Here is a 15189-nt window from a genome sequence, read left to right as displayed (position 1 = left end):
ACAAAAGACATTAGAATAATTGCTAAAATATTTACAAAATTATAAAAAATTATTTAACAAACCCATTCCTCCACTCATTCTGCTTTTATTCATCTAGTTCTAGAATACCACAGAAGCCTGTTAAACCACACACTGGCTGCAAGAGTTGTTTTAAACTACCAAATGCTGAAAACAAACAGGCAATAAAACCACCAAAGTCAATGCATTACCAACTGTATTCTGTTGATTTGAACAGAAGTGCAGTTTGGTTGTAACTGTTTACAGTATTTTTAACTTTTCAATTCAGGAGTGCCTTCCATAAAAATTTTGGGAGTTCATAATCACATACACCAGGAATGAAAGCAATGGTAGCAAATTACATTTGGGATGGCAGAAGATGGAAGTCATGGAAAAAAAATCATAAAGATACTGAATGGCACTTGCATGATGTTCATGGTGCATTGCCATAACCTGGCATAGAGACTGACCTACAGTGCATGTGTACGCACATTGTCTTTTCCCAGTAAACAAAATAATTTGGGAGTTCCTGGAGGCCACGAGGATGATACTTATCTTCATGCACGGAATGCAGATGCAGTTGCAGCCAGACTAAAGCTTGAGAATTTATGCTGCCTTGTTTGCTGTTAATTCATACAGGAAAAACTTTTTCCAATCAGTTTGCCCATGGATTCAAGGTTAGAGCCTTAGGAATACAAGATCTCTGCAGAGGAGTCTCTTATTCAGTCTTTCATGTGAGGTATGGCGAAGTGCTCTTTGTGCTTATCGCTTAGCTGAGTTTTGCAATTATGGATTACCAAACCATGTCAAACGAACACTTAAGATATCCCCAAAAGGAGCCCGAGTTGTTTTACAACTGTAAGCATGTTACCACCGTTTTTTCAAAACACACCCACCCCTGTAACTGATTATAAAAGAGCGGGTAATTGTCTTTGTCCTCTTTTCTACTATATCCTGCATCTGATTATGGATCCTTCTTATCTGATCTATTAAAAGATGAGCCCTTTTCCCCTGCACTAGGTAAAATGAAGTAAAAACAGTTCTTGAGAATTTTTGTTTGTTTTCTTAAGCAAATTTCCACAGTTGTTTTTTGACAGCCAAATTAGAATTACTTGTAGTTTACAACTCCTTAGAAGACTCATCCTGTAGCCTAACTCCTCCATTTTTTAACTTTGTTATTTTTTTGCAAAACGGGTATCTCAAGTTCTCTTTGGGTCAGAGAAAACAGGAAGGGAAAGAGAAGGGGTATCTTCTGAAGTCTGTCCATTTCCTCTTCTCGCACCACCACTGAACCACCTCCAGCACAATTTAAAGAGAACCACATGCAACTGGTTCAAAGCTCACTATTATCACCCTTTGACTGGCAAAAAGACCAGGGATATTTCAACACAAGCAAGGTATCTCCTTTCCCACACCATGGGGAGCTGAACAGACCATCTCTACCTAAAGCTGGCCAAATGAAAACTACCTGTATTTATCAAGAGATCCAGTTAAGGTTTTGGGCCTAGCAACTTCCCGAATGTCTCCTAAAATGGAGATGAATTCATGAAAAGCAGGTAAATCCCCATACCATTCTTTTTGCAATCTACTTAAAAATTAATTACAAAAATGGCTTAATTTTGTCCTTCTATATGTAAAATGGGCTGGGACAGTAACACAGGAATAATTGGGATGTACAACAATAATGAATAGAATTTTGAGATTCCCAATTTAATGCAAATTTGAATCACATCCTAAATGGCCCTTGCTTCCTGCCTATTTCCGTTAATCTACTTTTTTTTTAAGTGGATGGCAATTCTTGCTCATAAACAGCGTGAAGCAGCTGCAGACAATCTCTGTGAGAGCACTCCAAGTCAGGGAGGGCCCTCCTGTGCAACACTAGCAACAAACAGGCCCTAAAACGTTAGGGTCAAGTTTTGGGTTTTTTTTAAACCATTCCCAGCAATCTGTCTGCGTATTTATATTTTAACACACATTCATACTTCTAAGAAAACCAAAGTTAGTTAATTCATTCAAAAGAGGCTTGGAACTTGATAAATCATCACCCTTATTCTCAAGATCAAATACCTGAGACAAGCCTCAATGCAAAATGAGATCATGATTGCTGATACAGAGGACCAACCCTCCAGCATTAAGCAGCATTTTCTGCTGGAAAGCTGGCCTACGTGCAAAATCAAAATCTCCTGGTGAAGAGCATTTACAAATATTATTAGACTGAAAAAATAAAACTCACCAAGAACACTGCGGACTCCAGCATCTATTCAGGTTTCTCATCTTACAGTCTACAAAAATCCCTGCAAATTCAAAACCTCCTTTGCTAAAAATAAAAATTCGTAGTACAGATTGTGTTCAAAAATCCAAACAAAACAGATACATTGAATTTTGTGACAATTCAAGAACTTACAATTTTTGAACTGCTTACTATTCTAGTAGAAAGGAAAAAAAAAATCTAAAAGGTGCTCTCATGTAACACGAATTTTAGCTGACACTTGGAAAAGAACATGCATCATCAGCAGCAATAGATACTATTCCTATCATGCAACAAGAATTCATGTTTGCAAGCATAATTTTGCTACAGATGTCGATAGTCAAATACAGAACCTCTGCATCCAAATGATGAAAAATATGAACAGAAGTCAGCACAGTGATCTGTTAGGCATTTTGCTCCACCACACAAGCTATTTACTGCCCTATCAAATCTGAGAAACCACACACATTGTAGCTGCATTAAACCCCATAAAACCGTAATTTCAGGTTAAACATTAGCTATTAGCATCAGCTATTAGCATGCTATTTTCACTTTTCTACAATTAATATCTAAATACCTTACGTAATATACTGCAGTCAGAAATAAAAAGGTTCCCTTGTATTGTCACTCTCTGATGCAGGCACCCTGCCTATCATCAGCCACCATACAACTTACCCAATATCCACAACCTCTCAAGGCTTTTAAGACTGTCTACTTTATTCTGCTGAGCACAGAGGAAAAGACCCTCATTTCACACTAGAACAGAACGTTTTCAATGTTTTGCCTCCATATTTGTCTTGATTGTAGACTACCAAACCAGCTAACACAGCCAGGACTGGTCAGATTTTTTAAAAAACATACTGGTTAAGATTCTAGAGTTGCTGATTTCCTGTTATAGGAAGTAACAGTTCTAGCAAAAGAATCCCCAAGGCAAAATGTTTAGTGTTCCAATGTGTAAGCTCCAACAGCCTTTGTTCTTCCCTTTGCTATATTCATTACTGCTTTCTTCTCTCTCGCCTCTCCCTCTCCCTGAATCCTTCAGCTTTCACTATAAGATACAAATGCCAGCTCAAACCTAAGTACACATTTATTTTTTAGATGAGAGGGAAAAAAAAAAATCCTATCCATTATCCATTGCTTTGAGTTAAAAGCAGTCATCCCTCAGGAGCTGATGCACTGCCCATCCGGTTTCCTATTCTTATTTCATTACTGCACAATATTATAATTCATGCCACTAATAACCCACTGGAGCTCCATCAAACCTCTAAAATACATCTTTCCACTTGGCTGCTGCAAAATCCTCCCTGGGTTACAACAGTTTAAGAAACGCCATCCATACTATTTATTTTACATGTTTTTTTCCTATGTAGGCTATATTAAGTACATGTTTAACACTGAAGACCTTAATTCAGAAGTAAGTATCAGGTTACTCAGATACGACCAAACAAGCAACCTTTAAATAATTAGACAGATAATTCTGAATGCGTAATGCTGTAATACAACACAGAACAGTTCACTGCCATGTGGTCCACAATTTATGATTGTCACTCAGAGGCCTATTCCATATCACTACATTGTGAAAACACGTATATTTGGATAGAAGATATTTCAGTGAAAATACTGTATTTAGCCAAGATATCAGTAAGTCTTTACAAATAATAGCTTTAATCCTATTAAAACTGGAGGACGTTAATAGCATTTCTTTAGCAACACTTAAACAATTGTCTCCTTACTAATGTGCCAAGTGTGCAATCAGGAGCCAGACTTACTTTTCACATACATGTACCTTCATGCTATTGTTATATTCATACCCAAACCACCACATCTCACCTTGTGAACCTTGACCTTTGAAAGATTTTTTTTAGCCAATGCTCAGTTACTGCCACAGATGCATTACCTCTGCAAATATGAAAGGGTTAAAGGCAGCCCCAATCAATAGGCCTACAAGGGAAAAAAAAAAAAAAAGGAAAACGAGTATGCCTTACAGCATCTTTGCAATGCTTTTATGCACAATTCTACAACAATATTGTTTCCTTTTGGCCTTACAGAAAGGCACAGCACCCCCCCCCCCCCCCTTAACATCTCCTAAAGAAGAAAACCACAAGACAGCACCCTGTAAATAAAACAGCATGCAAAGCAGCATTCTTCAGTCACAAGCATAACTACAATTACAAATCATTCAATCAATTTTATTTAGTTTAGTTTTAAAATAGACTGCATAACCAGTGTCCCACCCTTGCAAAGCAAAAATATTTTAATAAGGGTCATAAATCTCAGCTCTTGCCCATTCCTTAAGCATAAAAAGGCACGAAAAGCCAAAGTAATCTCAGTTACTGCAAATATGTACATTTATATACAGAATCCTTTATGACTATATTTGCCACATACCAGTGCTGTGTGTCTAAAGTGTGCATTCACATACTGTTTTGGGATGGTATCTTTCTGCAAGCTCCTCTGCTTTTGGCTGCCATGAAGGGAGGAAGCTATCCCACTGTAGTAGCTCAGTGACTGCATTGTGTTCAGGAGCTGATCTGCCTCAAACCAGTTCCAGCCGGTTCTGGTCACCCTACATAAAAAGCTATGGCAACCCTCGCTGAGTTGCCAACAAGTCCCTGAAAATCGCAGGGGCTCTTTTTCCTGTGGTGGTGGGGACGGCTGCAGCCCTGTCCCCCTGCTCCCCTCGTGCCCGGCCCATGCAGCCCCCTTGCTCCCCAGTGCCGCCCCACACGCTCCCTTCCTCTCCTCCCCCACTTACCTCCCACAACCTGGCTGAAAGCTGTGAGTGTGTGCGTGCCTGTCTGTAGCTAACAAAGAGACCGCAATAAAAATCCTCATAGGATCTCTCTTGCAGCACCAGGCAGGCTCGGCCACAGCACTGGGAGACAGACTGCTAACCAAGGGCTGCTCCCCCCTCTCTGCTCCCCACAGCACAAGGGGTGGCTGCTGATCAACGTCACATCTGCCCCCTCATGCCCACGGCCGTGGGGTGGCCGATCAAGGTCTTCTCCCGTCCGCCCTCCCCACTCCTCGCTGCATCTGGGGCCGCTCGAATGGCATTTTCTCTTCCCTGCACAGCGTTACTACAAAGATTACCCACACACGCACCTCCCTCCCCTCAAGAAATCCATTTCCGCAGCAGCAAGATGCCTGCAAAATAGTTCCTTTGCCCCCTCCTCACAGCACCGAGTTGGCTGCTGAGCTGATTTTTTTTTTTTTTTCTATTCAACTATCCTTGAGGCACTGAAAGGATGAAAGCTGCAGACCCACGCCTGACCAGCCCCCCCTGCCTTCCCACACCCACAGCTGCGGGGGAGGCCAGGACAGCTCTGCGCAGCCTGCACGGCTCCCACCCTGCAAAGATGGCTGCTGATTACAAGCCGTTTGCTCGGTCCCACATCTCTCTCTGGGGCGATCCCTAATCAAGGTCACGACTCCCTACGGTGCCAAAGTCCCTCCAGAGGAGGGCTCCGCACCCACTTTCGCCCATGGCAGCTTCGCTCCTAGCCCACTCCCCCTTTATTCTCTGCCACCCGGGGCCTTCCTCCTGCGTGGCTGACAGTCACCCCAAATCGAGACGTTATGCACCCCGCTCCTGTTTTGGCTACTCACCCTTGCACTGGTAAAACCAGTAACTACCTCCGCCTACGCGCCAAGCCCCATCCTCTCCGGGATCTGCCGTGAGATGGCTCTTCAGCAAGGCTTTCCTCCAAGCCAGCTGCCACGCTAGGCTACACCAACCAGCCCCTCTGCTCTCCGGGCTGCACCTGTAACTGTTAGCAGAGGTCTCGGGCACAACCCTTCACCCCCCCCCCTTCCCCTGCGGAGAGAGCTGAGATCTGGCACTTTCTTCACATCCCTCATCCCCACCCCATTCTGGGGAAAACGACCATGTTCTTCCGCTGCCTCAGCCCCGTCTTCTCCGCACAGGCGGCTCCAGCCGGCCCTCCCTCAGCCCCTCAGCCCGGGTGGGCTGCTCCCGCCTCTGCGGGCCGCCGTGGCCCCGGGCACCTCGCTGACGGACCGCGGCCCCCTCCCCTCGGCGCGGCGCCCGCGCCCCCCACCACCATCCTCCCCTCCCACCACCACCACCACCCCGCCGGGCCCGCTGGCTCCCCGGCCCGGGGTCGGCCCTACCGAGCCCGGCCCGGCGCCGAGCCCCGGGCGGGAGGAACGGCCCCCGCTACGCGCGGGGGAGGCCTGGGGAGGGGAGGCCGCGGCCCCTCCGGCGGCAGGGAGAGAGCGGGGGGGAAGGGGGAGGCGACGGGACGGCCACGTCCGAGCGATCTCCCCCCCCCCCCCCGCCCCGCTCCGCTCCGCTCCCCCCGCGCCCAGCCGGCCCCGGTTGTTCGGGTGGCCGCGGGGGCTCCGGCAGCCGCCGCCCTCGCAAGCGCCCCGGCCCGAGCAGGAGCCGAGCAGGCCCGGCAGGCCGCTCCGCCGCAGCCTGCCCCGCGGCGCGGCGGGGCCTGCGCGCAGGCGAGGCAGGAGCCGGGCCGGGAGGAAGGCGACCCCCACCGCATGCAAACTCCGCACCCCCATGCAAACACACCTGCTGCGGCCCCGCGGCCCGGCCGCGGCTGCTCCGGCCGGCGGCCTCAGGCGGGCATGGCTAAGGTCCGCGCTGCCTCGGCCGCCCGCGGAGGGGCCTGGCTAAGAGATGGTGGAACATAATGGCAGGGAGGCTCTGCCGGGACTGAGGAGAAGGTGGGGGTGGGGGTGCCTCGGCTTGCACAGATGGGGGAGACGCTCCCGTGTGATTCCGTGTGAAACGGCTCCCTGGAGTGTGCCGGGGGCGGGGAGGGCTGCCGCTGCCTCCGAGCGCTCCGCGGGCAGGCGCCGAGGCCGGGGCCGGGCAGGTCGCGGCCTCCCGCAGCCCGGGGTGGCGGTGGCGGGGGGGGTGTCCCCGCTCTGCCGCCGGCGCCCGCTGAGCCCAGGCGGCCAGGGAATCCCCGAGTGCCGGCGGGCGCTCGGCCCGGGCCGCGACAGCGGGTCGGTTCCGATCCCTCCCCCGGGTCTTCCCCGCGGCCCTGCCGGCAGGGACGGGGGCAGGCCGTCTACGACGACGACGCCGGCGGCGGCCCCGGCCCCGCGGGGAGGCCCGCCGCGGGGTCCCGCACCTCGCGGCCCGCCGGGCCGGGCCGGCAGCGCCGCCGCGCTCTCGCCGGCTGTGAAGGGGTCTCCGCTCCCCCCGAGCGCGTCGGGCCTCGCAGCGCACCCGCGGGGGGGGTGCAGAGCCCCCGCAGCTGCCAAGGCAGAGCTGCTGCCCGCCGGCGGCAAGCCAACAGAGGAGAGGCGAACAGGACGCGCTGTCAGCTCGGACCTTTTACTTGCTTCGCAAGTGTGGCCCTGCGGCACGGCTCCTCGGGAAGCCGAGGGCTCGGGACGCCGTTCCTGGTGCTCGGGCAGGTGTGAGCGGGTGGTGTCGGCGAGGGAGGCGGCCGGCCGGTGCGGCCTGGGCGGGCGGTCACCGTCCCTACCGCAGGCCGCAGCAGGGAGGTGAGCCGTCTCGGCGTACTGCAGCGCTTAGGACATCGCAGCCCTGGACTTTGTCCTGGGCCGATGCTATCGTACCTCACAAAAAGGGATTAACGTGAAATTTTTAGGCCCTTCCTGGAGATGGTGTGGCCATTTTGGCCGGTGCCTCTGGTGACGAGCTGCGTGTAGTAAGAGGCTTCAGTTTGCTGTGAAGCAACCTGGCGTCGGTGCTGTTGTTACAAATTTTAATATGAAGTTTCCTCCCTTCCTGTCATGAGACAGGCTATCTTTCAAGTGTGCAGCATGATTTCTAGAATTCAAAGTTTCTCACAGTCCACTTGATAGGGTCATATTAATGGCTTTACATATATAACAGCCATCTCAAGTTTATGCTATAAGCTTGGTATTTTACAGACTATATAGACCATAACCACATATTCTGGTTGAAATAATGACGTTTTATTAACGTCTCCTACAAGCCTGTTGGTAAGGCAGCGAAGTCACAAAGGCCTACTGCATTATTATTATTAACACAGCTCCGTATGGGAGGATGCCCCACCAGAAGCTGTGTTACAGGTATCAATTGGGCAGGCTCATACCCTGACAGCTCACACCCCAGCACACGGGGCTTCAGCAGGTGCAAATTGTGACTTGTTCCACTTAACCAAAAGAACAGCAAACTGCTCCATTGCCAACTGTGGCAATTGATGAGTCTGACGAGTTTATAGAATTTTAATATAATAAATTGATTTGGTAATTTATATAAAAAATGTATGGATTTGTGTTCGCACGAGTTTTAACGTTCAAGAAGGGCCATGAAATTTGGCTCGCAGAAGCCTAGGGCTCATCCTGCAAGTGACTTTTAGAATTAGGCCGTAACATTTGTCATATCCTATTTCTTCCCAATTAACTAGTAAATTGATTTGATAAAAAAAGTGAAAACTACAGTCTGTTTTTTTACATTGCATTTCTGTGGTCGGTTTGCATAATAGTATAAAGAAGATGGCAGCTGCTACTACTGCTTTTGTATTAATATCTGAAATGTTAATAGATTTCACAGTTTATACATGGCATAAAGGTCCTCATGCATGCTGTCTTTCAGCCAGATTTACTTGTTTTCCTTCCAGCCAGGTGTCCTTGACATCTCCGTGGCAGAAAAAGTCTGTCACCCTAAGTATTTGACTTTCAAAAAATAAAATGAAGAGAATTTTAAGTATCATTTCCAAGTGGTGCCAGGCTGACAGCTCTTCTCCAATGGCTTTTTAGTTCAAACACACAAAATAACTGGCAATTGCAATGCAAGTGTCCCTACTGTGTCACTTCTGCTTTGTGAGGCTTCGGTAGGTTTTTCAGCATGTTGACTTTACACCTTAGATCTGAGATTCAGTCTTGAAGTCACCTCAAGAGTGTTGTGACTCTGCAGGTAAAGCTGTTTTGGTTAGCTGCTGGGGAGGCTATGGGTGGTTTTAGGTTACTCCAGCATTTCCAGAGGTGGGAACTGGAGCCCCTCATTCTATCCTGTCTCAGCAGCTGAGGCTGTACAGGGATGTAACTTATGTAGTGAATTAGGGGAGTTTTGGTTCCCTGCAGCTGCTGGATCCTCACCCTTGAAGTTTCCATCTGAAAGTACTTCCTTACAATGTTGCAGCCAGCTAGAAGCACCATCCCATGGCCCCTCTCTATGGGTGGGGAAGGAGAAGACCCCAAGTGTGGCTTGGAAAGGAAGGTGGGCTGGAAGAGCCTGTGCTGTTGGCAGTGAGGTGCTCTGGCTGCTAGCAGTTGCTGGCAGCACACAGAGTTGGCAACCCAGATTAGACTAGAACTTCCTCTTCTGTATCAGGTGACAAGTGACCAAAATAGAGGTCCCATTCACTTCCCCACAGACACTGCCATATAATCCTTAGAACCAGTGGCAGAAGAAATTACTGGGTTTTAAGATGATTCTGTTTTCTCTATTGGTGTTGCAGTGGCCAGGAGCAAAGCCTCTGACGCTGCTGTCCTCGTGGTGGAGAGTCTCAATCAAGACAAATGAAACCACGAGTGTATTCCTTCTACTTCGACTCCAGAACAGCACTGAGATGAGATCTCCTGGTTATCTGCGCTGATGGAGCAGTGAACTTTTCTATCGGATCGCATACCATGTATTTCATTCTCCAGGAACTGTGAAGCTTTAACCCTACATTTTCTTTTCCCAAAGAAAGACCTCCAGTACAGCCTGCTATTATATTACTTCCCAGCAGTCAGCAAGGAGTGCTGCCAATTCAAAACATTTTCTCTTTGATGTTGCAGTGAATGCTGAATTTGTGTGCAATAATAACTTCTTAATTATTTAACTTCTTAAGGATTTTAAGGCTCTTGAAATCCAGAACTCTAAAATGTGGTGTATTCATCCCACACTTTCTGTATAGGAATCAGTTTTAACTGTATCAAATATAAATAGCTACAAACATAGCTTTTACACATTAAAAATGTGCTGGGGCCAAAGATGATTTTGCACAATAAAAGATAAGGTCAATTTATGTTTAGTTTTTTGATGTCAGAATAAACAATGCCCTTTTTGTCCTCTCCCAATTTTGTTTGTTGTTTTTACTCAATAAAGAAACATTTCCTTCCTGGCTAGTGAAACATCCTTAGCTTAAGCAAGAAGGGTAAAATACAGATTCCATATTTCCAATCCTAAATTTCTATTTTAGGCTAATAGCTTTACAACTTTTGGCAAAAAACTTAATACTATCTGTTACTTCAGTTGCTTTTTTAGGTTTTCACATTAAAGTTTCCTGTATCATATTATCCACAAGGGCAGAGCAGAAGCCTGCATTTCTTGTTTTAGAATACTTATATATTTTTTTAATCATTGTTTAGAATGCAATGGTACTTTTCTTTAACCACTATATTTAAACATTCAGTATTAAAAAAAACCAGCTTACAACTAAACTTCCCCTCTTCAGATGCTCCTATTACTACTCTCTAGATATTTTCTTGGCAAAAAAAAATAATCAATTTCCTTTCCTGGTTAGTAAAATAAGTCTCCTATTACATTTTGAACTAAAAGCTCTAGGATTGCTTTTAGAAAGATGAGATTTATTAAAAGAAAGGGATCTCATATAAGATAAGATGAAGGACTTTGGTAGGGGAAATCTATAACCAGACTCAAAATACAACCTAACAGCTATTGAGGTCAAGTAAAAATTAAAATCTAGGATGATTTTGAATGGAAAATGTCTCTCATTTTAGTAAACAGACAAATACATGACAGACATGCACAAACTTCCATCCACATCTGTAGACTCTAAATGATAAATTTCTTCTAAGATAGCTTCTGGCCCAATAGCACATTAAAACCTAAATTTGTCCTGTGACATGTTTATCAAAGTGCTGTAGCGTTGTGGCACCTGGCCATCTGGTAGACTCCAGCGCTCTGATTTACAGCCAGGACTCGACCCGCAGGCAGGCAGGGGAGTTAAAATTCACCTAATTCTCACTCTAGATGCCTTGATCTAATCTGCAATTTGCCAAACTCCACACAACCACCAGCTAACCTTTGGGGGTTGCATTAAGCCCTCTCTTGTGCCTATGGCACGGCACTGCTCAGGTGTGGCACTGATCTGCACCGGGGCTGGTCTGGCTAGCTCTTGTGCAGCAGGGGCGATAGCAGCATCAGAAGGGACCTTCTCCCCATTGCTCGGTGGTTAGGTTATTCCTAGGATTTTGGGGAGTCAGGTTTGCTCCTTTGCAATCTCCAGACTTTAATTTCTTACTTCCTACAGTGTACTCAGCTGGAAGAATATTCTGGTAGATGATGCTTTGCTTCTGTGCTTGTTGTCCTGTGTCAAGTAGAGCAAGGCAAGAAAGAAACCAGACCCCCACACCAGCAGTGCGAGTGAGGCATGGGTCTGGGTCCCTCCTGCTGAGTGCTTGAGATCCATGGTGAAACCAGTGTTAATCCAGGCTGGTTATCATGAGCGAGTGACTCCCTGTGCTGCAAGGAAAGGTTTGCTGCCCTGTGGAGGATGGAGCCTGACCGGTTGTCCAAAAGTAAATAAACAAACTGAGGATTGATGACTTGGGTTTTAGCTTTCATTTTTTAAAACCAAGATAATTAAAATGTGTGCCAATTCTACTGGACTTTTGAAGCATAGTTTGGTAATCCTTGTCCAGAATGTTCTGCAGAAGCAATGCAGTTTGCATTTTCCACTGGGATTAGCTCAGAAAAAGAGCATGGAATTGTTGTCAGTAATAGCAAAACTACAGTGATAGAAAAAGCGTGCAGACTGCGTACAGATGTGTTCTAACTCCTAAGCCTTGAAGTGAAAGCTATGGTCTGATGGGAGAGGTCTTACTATGTAATAAATATGATTTACAAGTTGGTTTTAAATTTGGTGGGTAGTGAAATGACTTTTACTCCACTCATTAGAGGTTAATGAAGAACATACTTATGCAAATGTATTGATTAGCTGCTTAATTTAGGAAGCAAGAGGACTTTTAATCTGCAAATTGTCCAACTCTGTGATAATTTTGTGGCAATGCCTATGTTGCAACATAAAAGTTAGAGCCATTTTTCCATTGGAGAAGGTAAATCACGCTACCCATTTTTTGTCTCTTCTAGGGTCAGGTTACACTATGAAAACTGCCAAGTGTGACTGTTCAGGATTTTCTCCTAGTTATTGAAAAGCTATCAACTACTTTTAGGACCAGCAGCCATTGGTCACTATGGTCTCGGAGCGGGCGGTCACAGAGGCCAGCAGAAGAGAGGTACATGGAGTGAGAAGAGTCGCTCCTGCTGCTCCTATCTGCGGGGGACATTTCCCTCCTTCGGTGGTTACCTCTTTCAAGGGTCCCTGTTGATCCCTTTACAGGTTGGGCGTACACTCAGCAGCTAGCAACCAGTTTTATATCGCCATTGGTTCTGATACAGGCACTTACCAACCAAAATAACCAGCACCTAGCTCAGAACAATGAGCGTTTTGCACACAGTGTAAATGTAAGCGCGGACCACAACAAACTACAGTTAAAACCTGCATACGACAAATATAACCCATGTGTGTATATATATATATATATATTTTATATATATATGCCCATGTATAGCATATACGTATTTGAAAATGATGCTGAATTAAATTTATGGTCAGAAAGTGAGAAATCTGTTGAAATCCATTCTTAACTACAGATTCTTTTCTTCAACATTGAGCTGTCTTCCTTGGCCTTTTCTCCCTGTTATAACTGGCTTTGAAGACCACCTGTCTTTCAGAGAAACAAGAGGAAGAAGAAGAAAAGAAGAGCACAAAAGAAGTAGATAAAACCCAAGATAAATGGATGTAGTCTCAAGGGAGGGGAGAATGTAAGAATATAATGTTAGGGCAGCCTCTGTGGGGCAGACAGCATTCAGATCATAACTGCTGCATAACCTGTGCTTGTGCCTCCAGCAAACACTGCCCATCAGCGGTCAACAGAACAACATCTCCACAACAGGCAATTTCCCCCAAATTGAAGGAATGTATTGGACAAAGGCTAATGGCTACACAGAAGTTGATAACTCGTTATCCATCTGCAGAAGAGAATCTTTAACTACAAAGTGAACATTTACAATGCCCAAACAGCATGAAGAGTGAGAAACCCTAATAACTCTCAGGATAGTTAAATGCTGGAAGAACCAGAATACGGTAATGCCTGGAACAACAAGAGACTGAGATTTTTTCATCACCTGTAGAAGAGATGCTGAGTTCAGATATAATACAAACGCAGGAGGATTTGACAGGGCTTAATAGTTCTTTTTTTTTCTGGCTGTTAACAAGCCAGATCAAACTAACCATTATCCAAGGAAATCATGGTTAGTTAGCAAGGATCGTGGGCTTAAAATGGTTCTGTAAGTAACGGAGTTACTGTCAGTACCTCAGCTTTTCCATGTATCCTGAGAGGTACTGGCATAACGCGGTGCTGGGGAGGTCACAGCTCCTATGAACGGTGCCTTTGAAGAACCGCAGCCGTGCAGGGCTTCCTACTCCCGGGGCGGCCGCAGTTTAAGCCTCCTAACGCCGCAGCTGGCTGAGACGGTGACGGCTTGAGGCCTCAGGAGAGGCAGGAGCCATGGCGGACAGGGAGGCACTGTGCCAGCGGCAGCGGCTCTGTCCTCACCAGGGAAGCTGCGGCTCCGGGCCGCGGCCATCCTGCCGGGGTGCGCTCCGGGGTCCCCTGCCCCTGCCCCTGCACAGACACGGAGCAGCCCTCCCTGGACATTTGCTGGAATCAAAGGGACTCTGCCGCAGAAGGGCTTCATGGCTACCCTTTATTTCCGCGTCTCCAGCGCGCAGTCTGTCGGGCCCTAAATATCAGCTGGAAAGACGAGCAGAGGAGGCTGCGATGGCATAACTCGTGCCAGCACCAATGGCGCCTGCCGGCAGAGCCCCCTGTGATGGGGACGGCCCCCAGGCTGCTCCACCAGCCATATCAAATGGCTGATTTTCTGAGCACATCCCTTTTCCTGATGCGCTGCGTAGAGGATGGGGCTGTGACCACCCTGCGGACAGACAGGCCGGCTGAGCTGTTTTAGCAGGTCTCTGCCGCAGGCTGACGCTGAAGCTGCTGTGCCCTCGGGGGGATTTCCCGGGCCGGCCACAGACCCAGGAGCAGGCGGCTGCATGTGCAGCACTGCCACGGCATCCATGGGCTGCATGCGGGGAGAGCCGCGGGCAGGATGAGGCCCGACCTTGCTGCAGCCCTGCGTGCTGGAGGGATGCCTCTGCCGCAGGGAACCCATGGTGGTCAGCGGGAAGAGCCTGGCCGCTCTTCCAGGGAGCCAGCCCCAGGGACTGATGTCTTCCCTGTGGCGAGGCGGGCTGGGATCAGGCCTCGCAGGGTGAGAATGGCCGTGGCTGAGCAGGAGAGGTGCCCTCCAGAGACTGCGCGTGCCTTGGTCCAACCCTGGGTTCAGCCGTACCTGCTGTCCCCAGCAGCAGCTTGGATCCAGTCCCGTCAGGAGCATCCGCTGAATGAGGGCTGAGCCGCGGCATGGCGGGAAGGGGTGCGACGGCATCCTCATGGCAGGAAGTGGTGCGATGGCGTCCTTTCACCTTCCGTAGGAACGTGTGGGCACTGCGCTTAGGGCGGCATGCTTATGGAGGCATATAAGGCCCAGCAGCGTCCACATGGCGGGAATGCTCTTTTGCCTGAATGAGAGTAAAGAGAAGAAACTGGTCTAGTGGAAGGTGTCCCTGCCCATGGCAGGGGGGTTGGAACGAGATGATTGTTCGGGTCCCTTCCAACCCAAACCATTCTATGATTCTATGAGTATCTGAAAAGTGCTGAGTCCTCACAGACGAAGGGCAGAAAATAAAGGAGTGGTATTCCTCATTGGAAAGGTACCTGATACAGGACACCCAAATCTCTGGATCCAGGCTGTGTCCTTCCAGCAACGCGGCCTGGGTGGCTGGATGCCGTACTTGGCACCAGTGCCTTTACGGTGAGCTTTCAGC

General features: G+C 47.8%; 2 protein-coding genes across 18 annotated transcripts in view; one reads left to right on the top strand and one right to left on the bottom strand.

Moving 5' to 3' along the window:
• ZNF532 (zinc finger protein 532) overlaps positions 1-7040 on the bottom strand; it is a 52383-nt gene extending 45343 nt beyond the window's left edge. For 3 of the 17 annotated variants that reach the window (XM_030003343.2, XM_041120662.1, XM_030003345.2), the window contains exons 1-2: positions 5855-6297; positions 4076-4186 (exon numbers count right to left, since the gene is read on the bottom strand). Coding sequence is in view for 2 of the 17 variants with exons in the window: in XM_041120663.1 (XP_040976597.1) it covers positions 5855-6015; positions 6380-6762 (544 nt within the window). In the remaining 15 variants the exon portion in view is untranslated. The other 14 variants (XR_003921779.2, XM_041120664.1, XM_030003338.2 and 11 more) reach the window with 13 other exon arrangements.
• Positions 6848-10288, top strand: LOC115337236 (translation initiation factor IF-2-like). The gene is made up of 3 exons (XM_041121091.1): positions 6848-6856; positions 7025-7648; positions 9685-10288. The coding sequence occupies exons 1-3, from the start codon at positions 6848-6850 to the stop codon at positions 9820-9822; spliced, it is 771 nt and encodes a 256-aa protein (XP_040977025.1). The 3' UTR covers positions 9823-10288.
• The last annotated feature ends 4901 nt before the right edge of the window (positions 10289-15189 follow it).

This window comes from Aquila chrysaetos, chromosome Z (assembly GCF_900496995.4).
Source record: "Aquila chrysaetos chrysaetos chromosome Z, bAquChr1.4, whole genome shotgun sequence".
Taxonomy (NCBI): Eukaryota; Metazoa; Chordata; class Aves; order Accipitriformes; family Accipitridae; genus Aquila; species Aquila chrysaetos.
The sequence above is the reverse complement of the archived record's forward strand: the minus strand, read 5'-3'. Positions and strand labels throughout refer to the sequence as shown.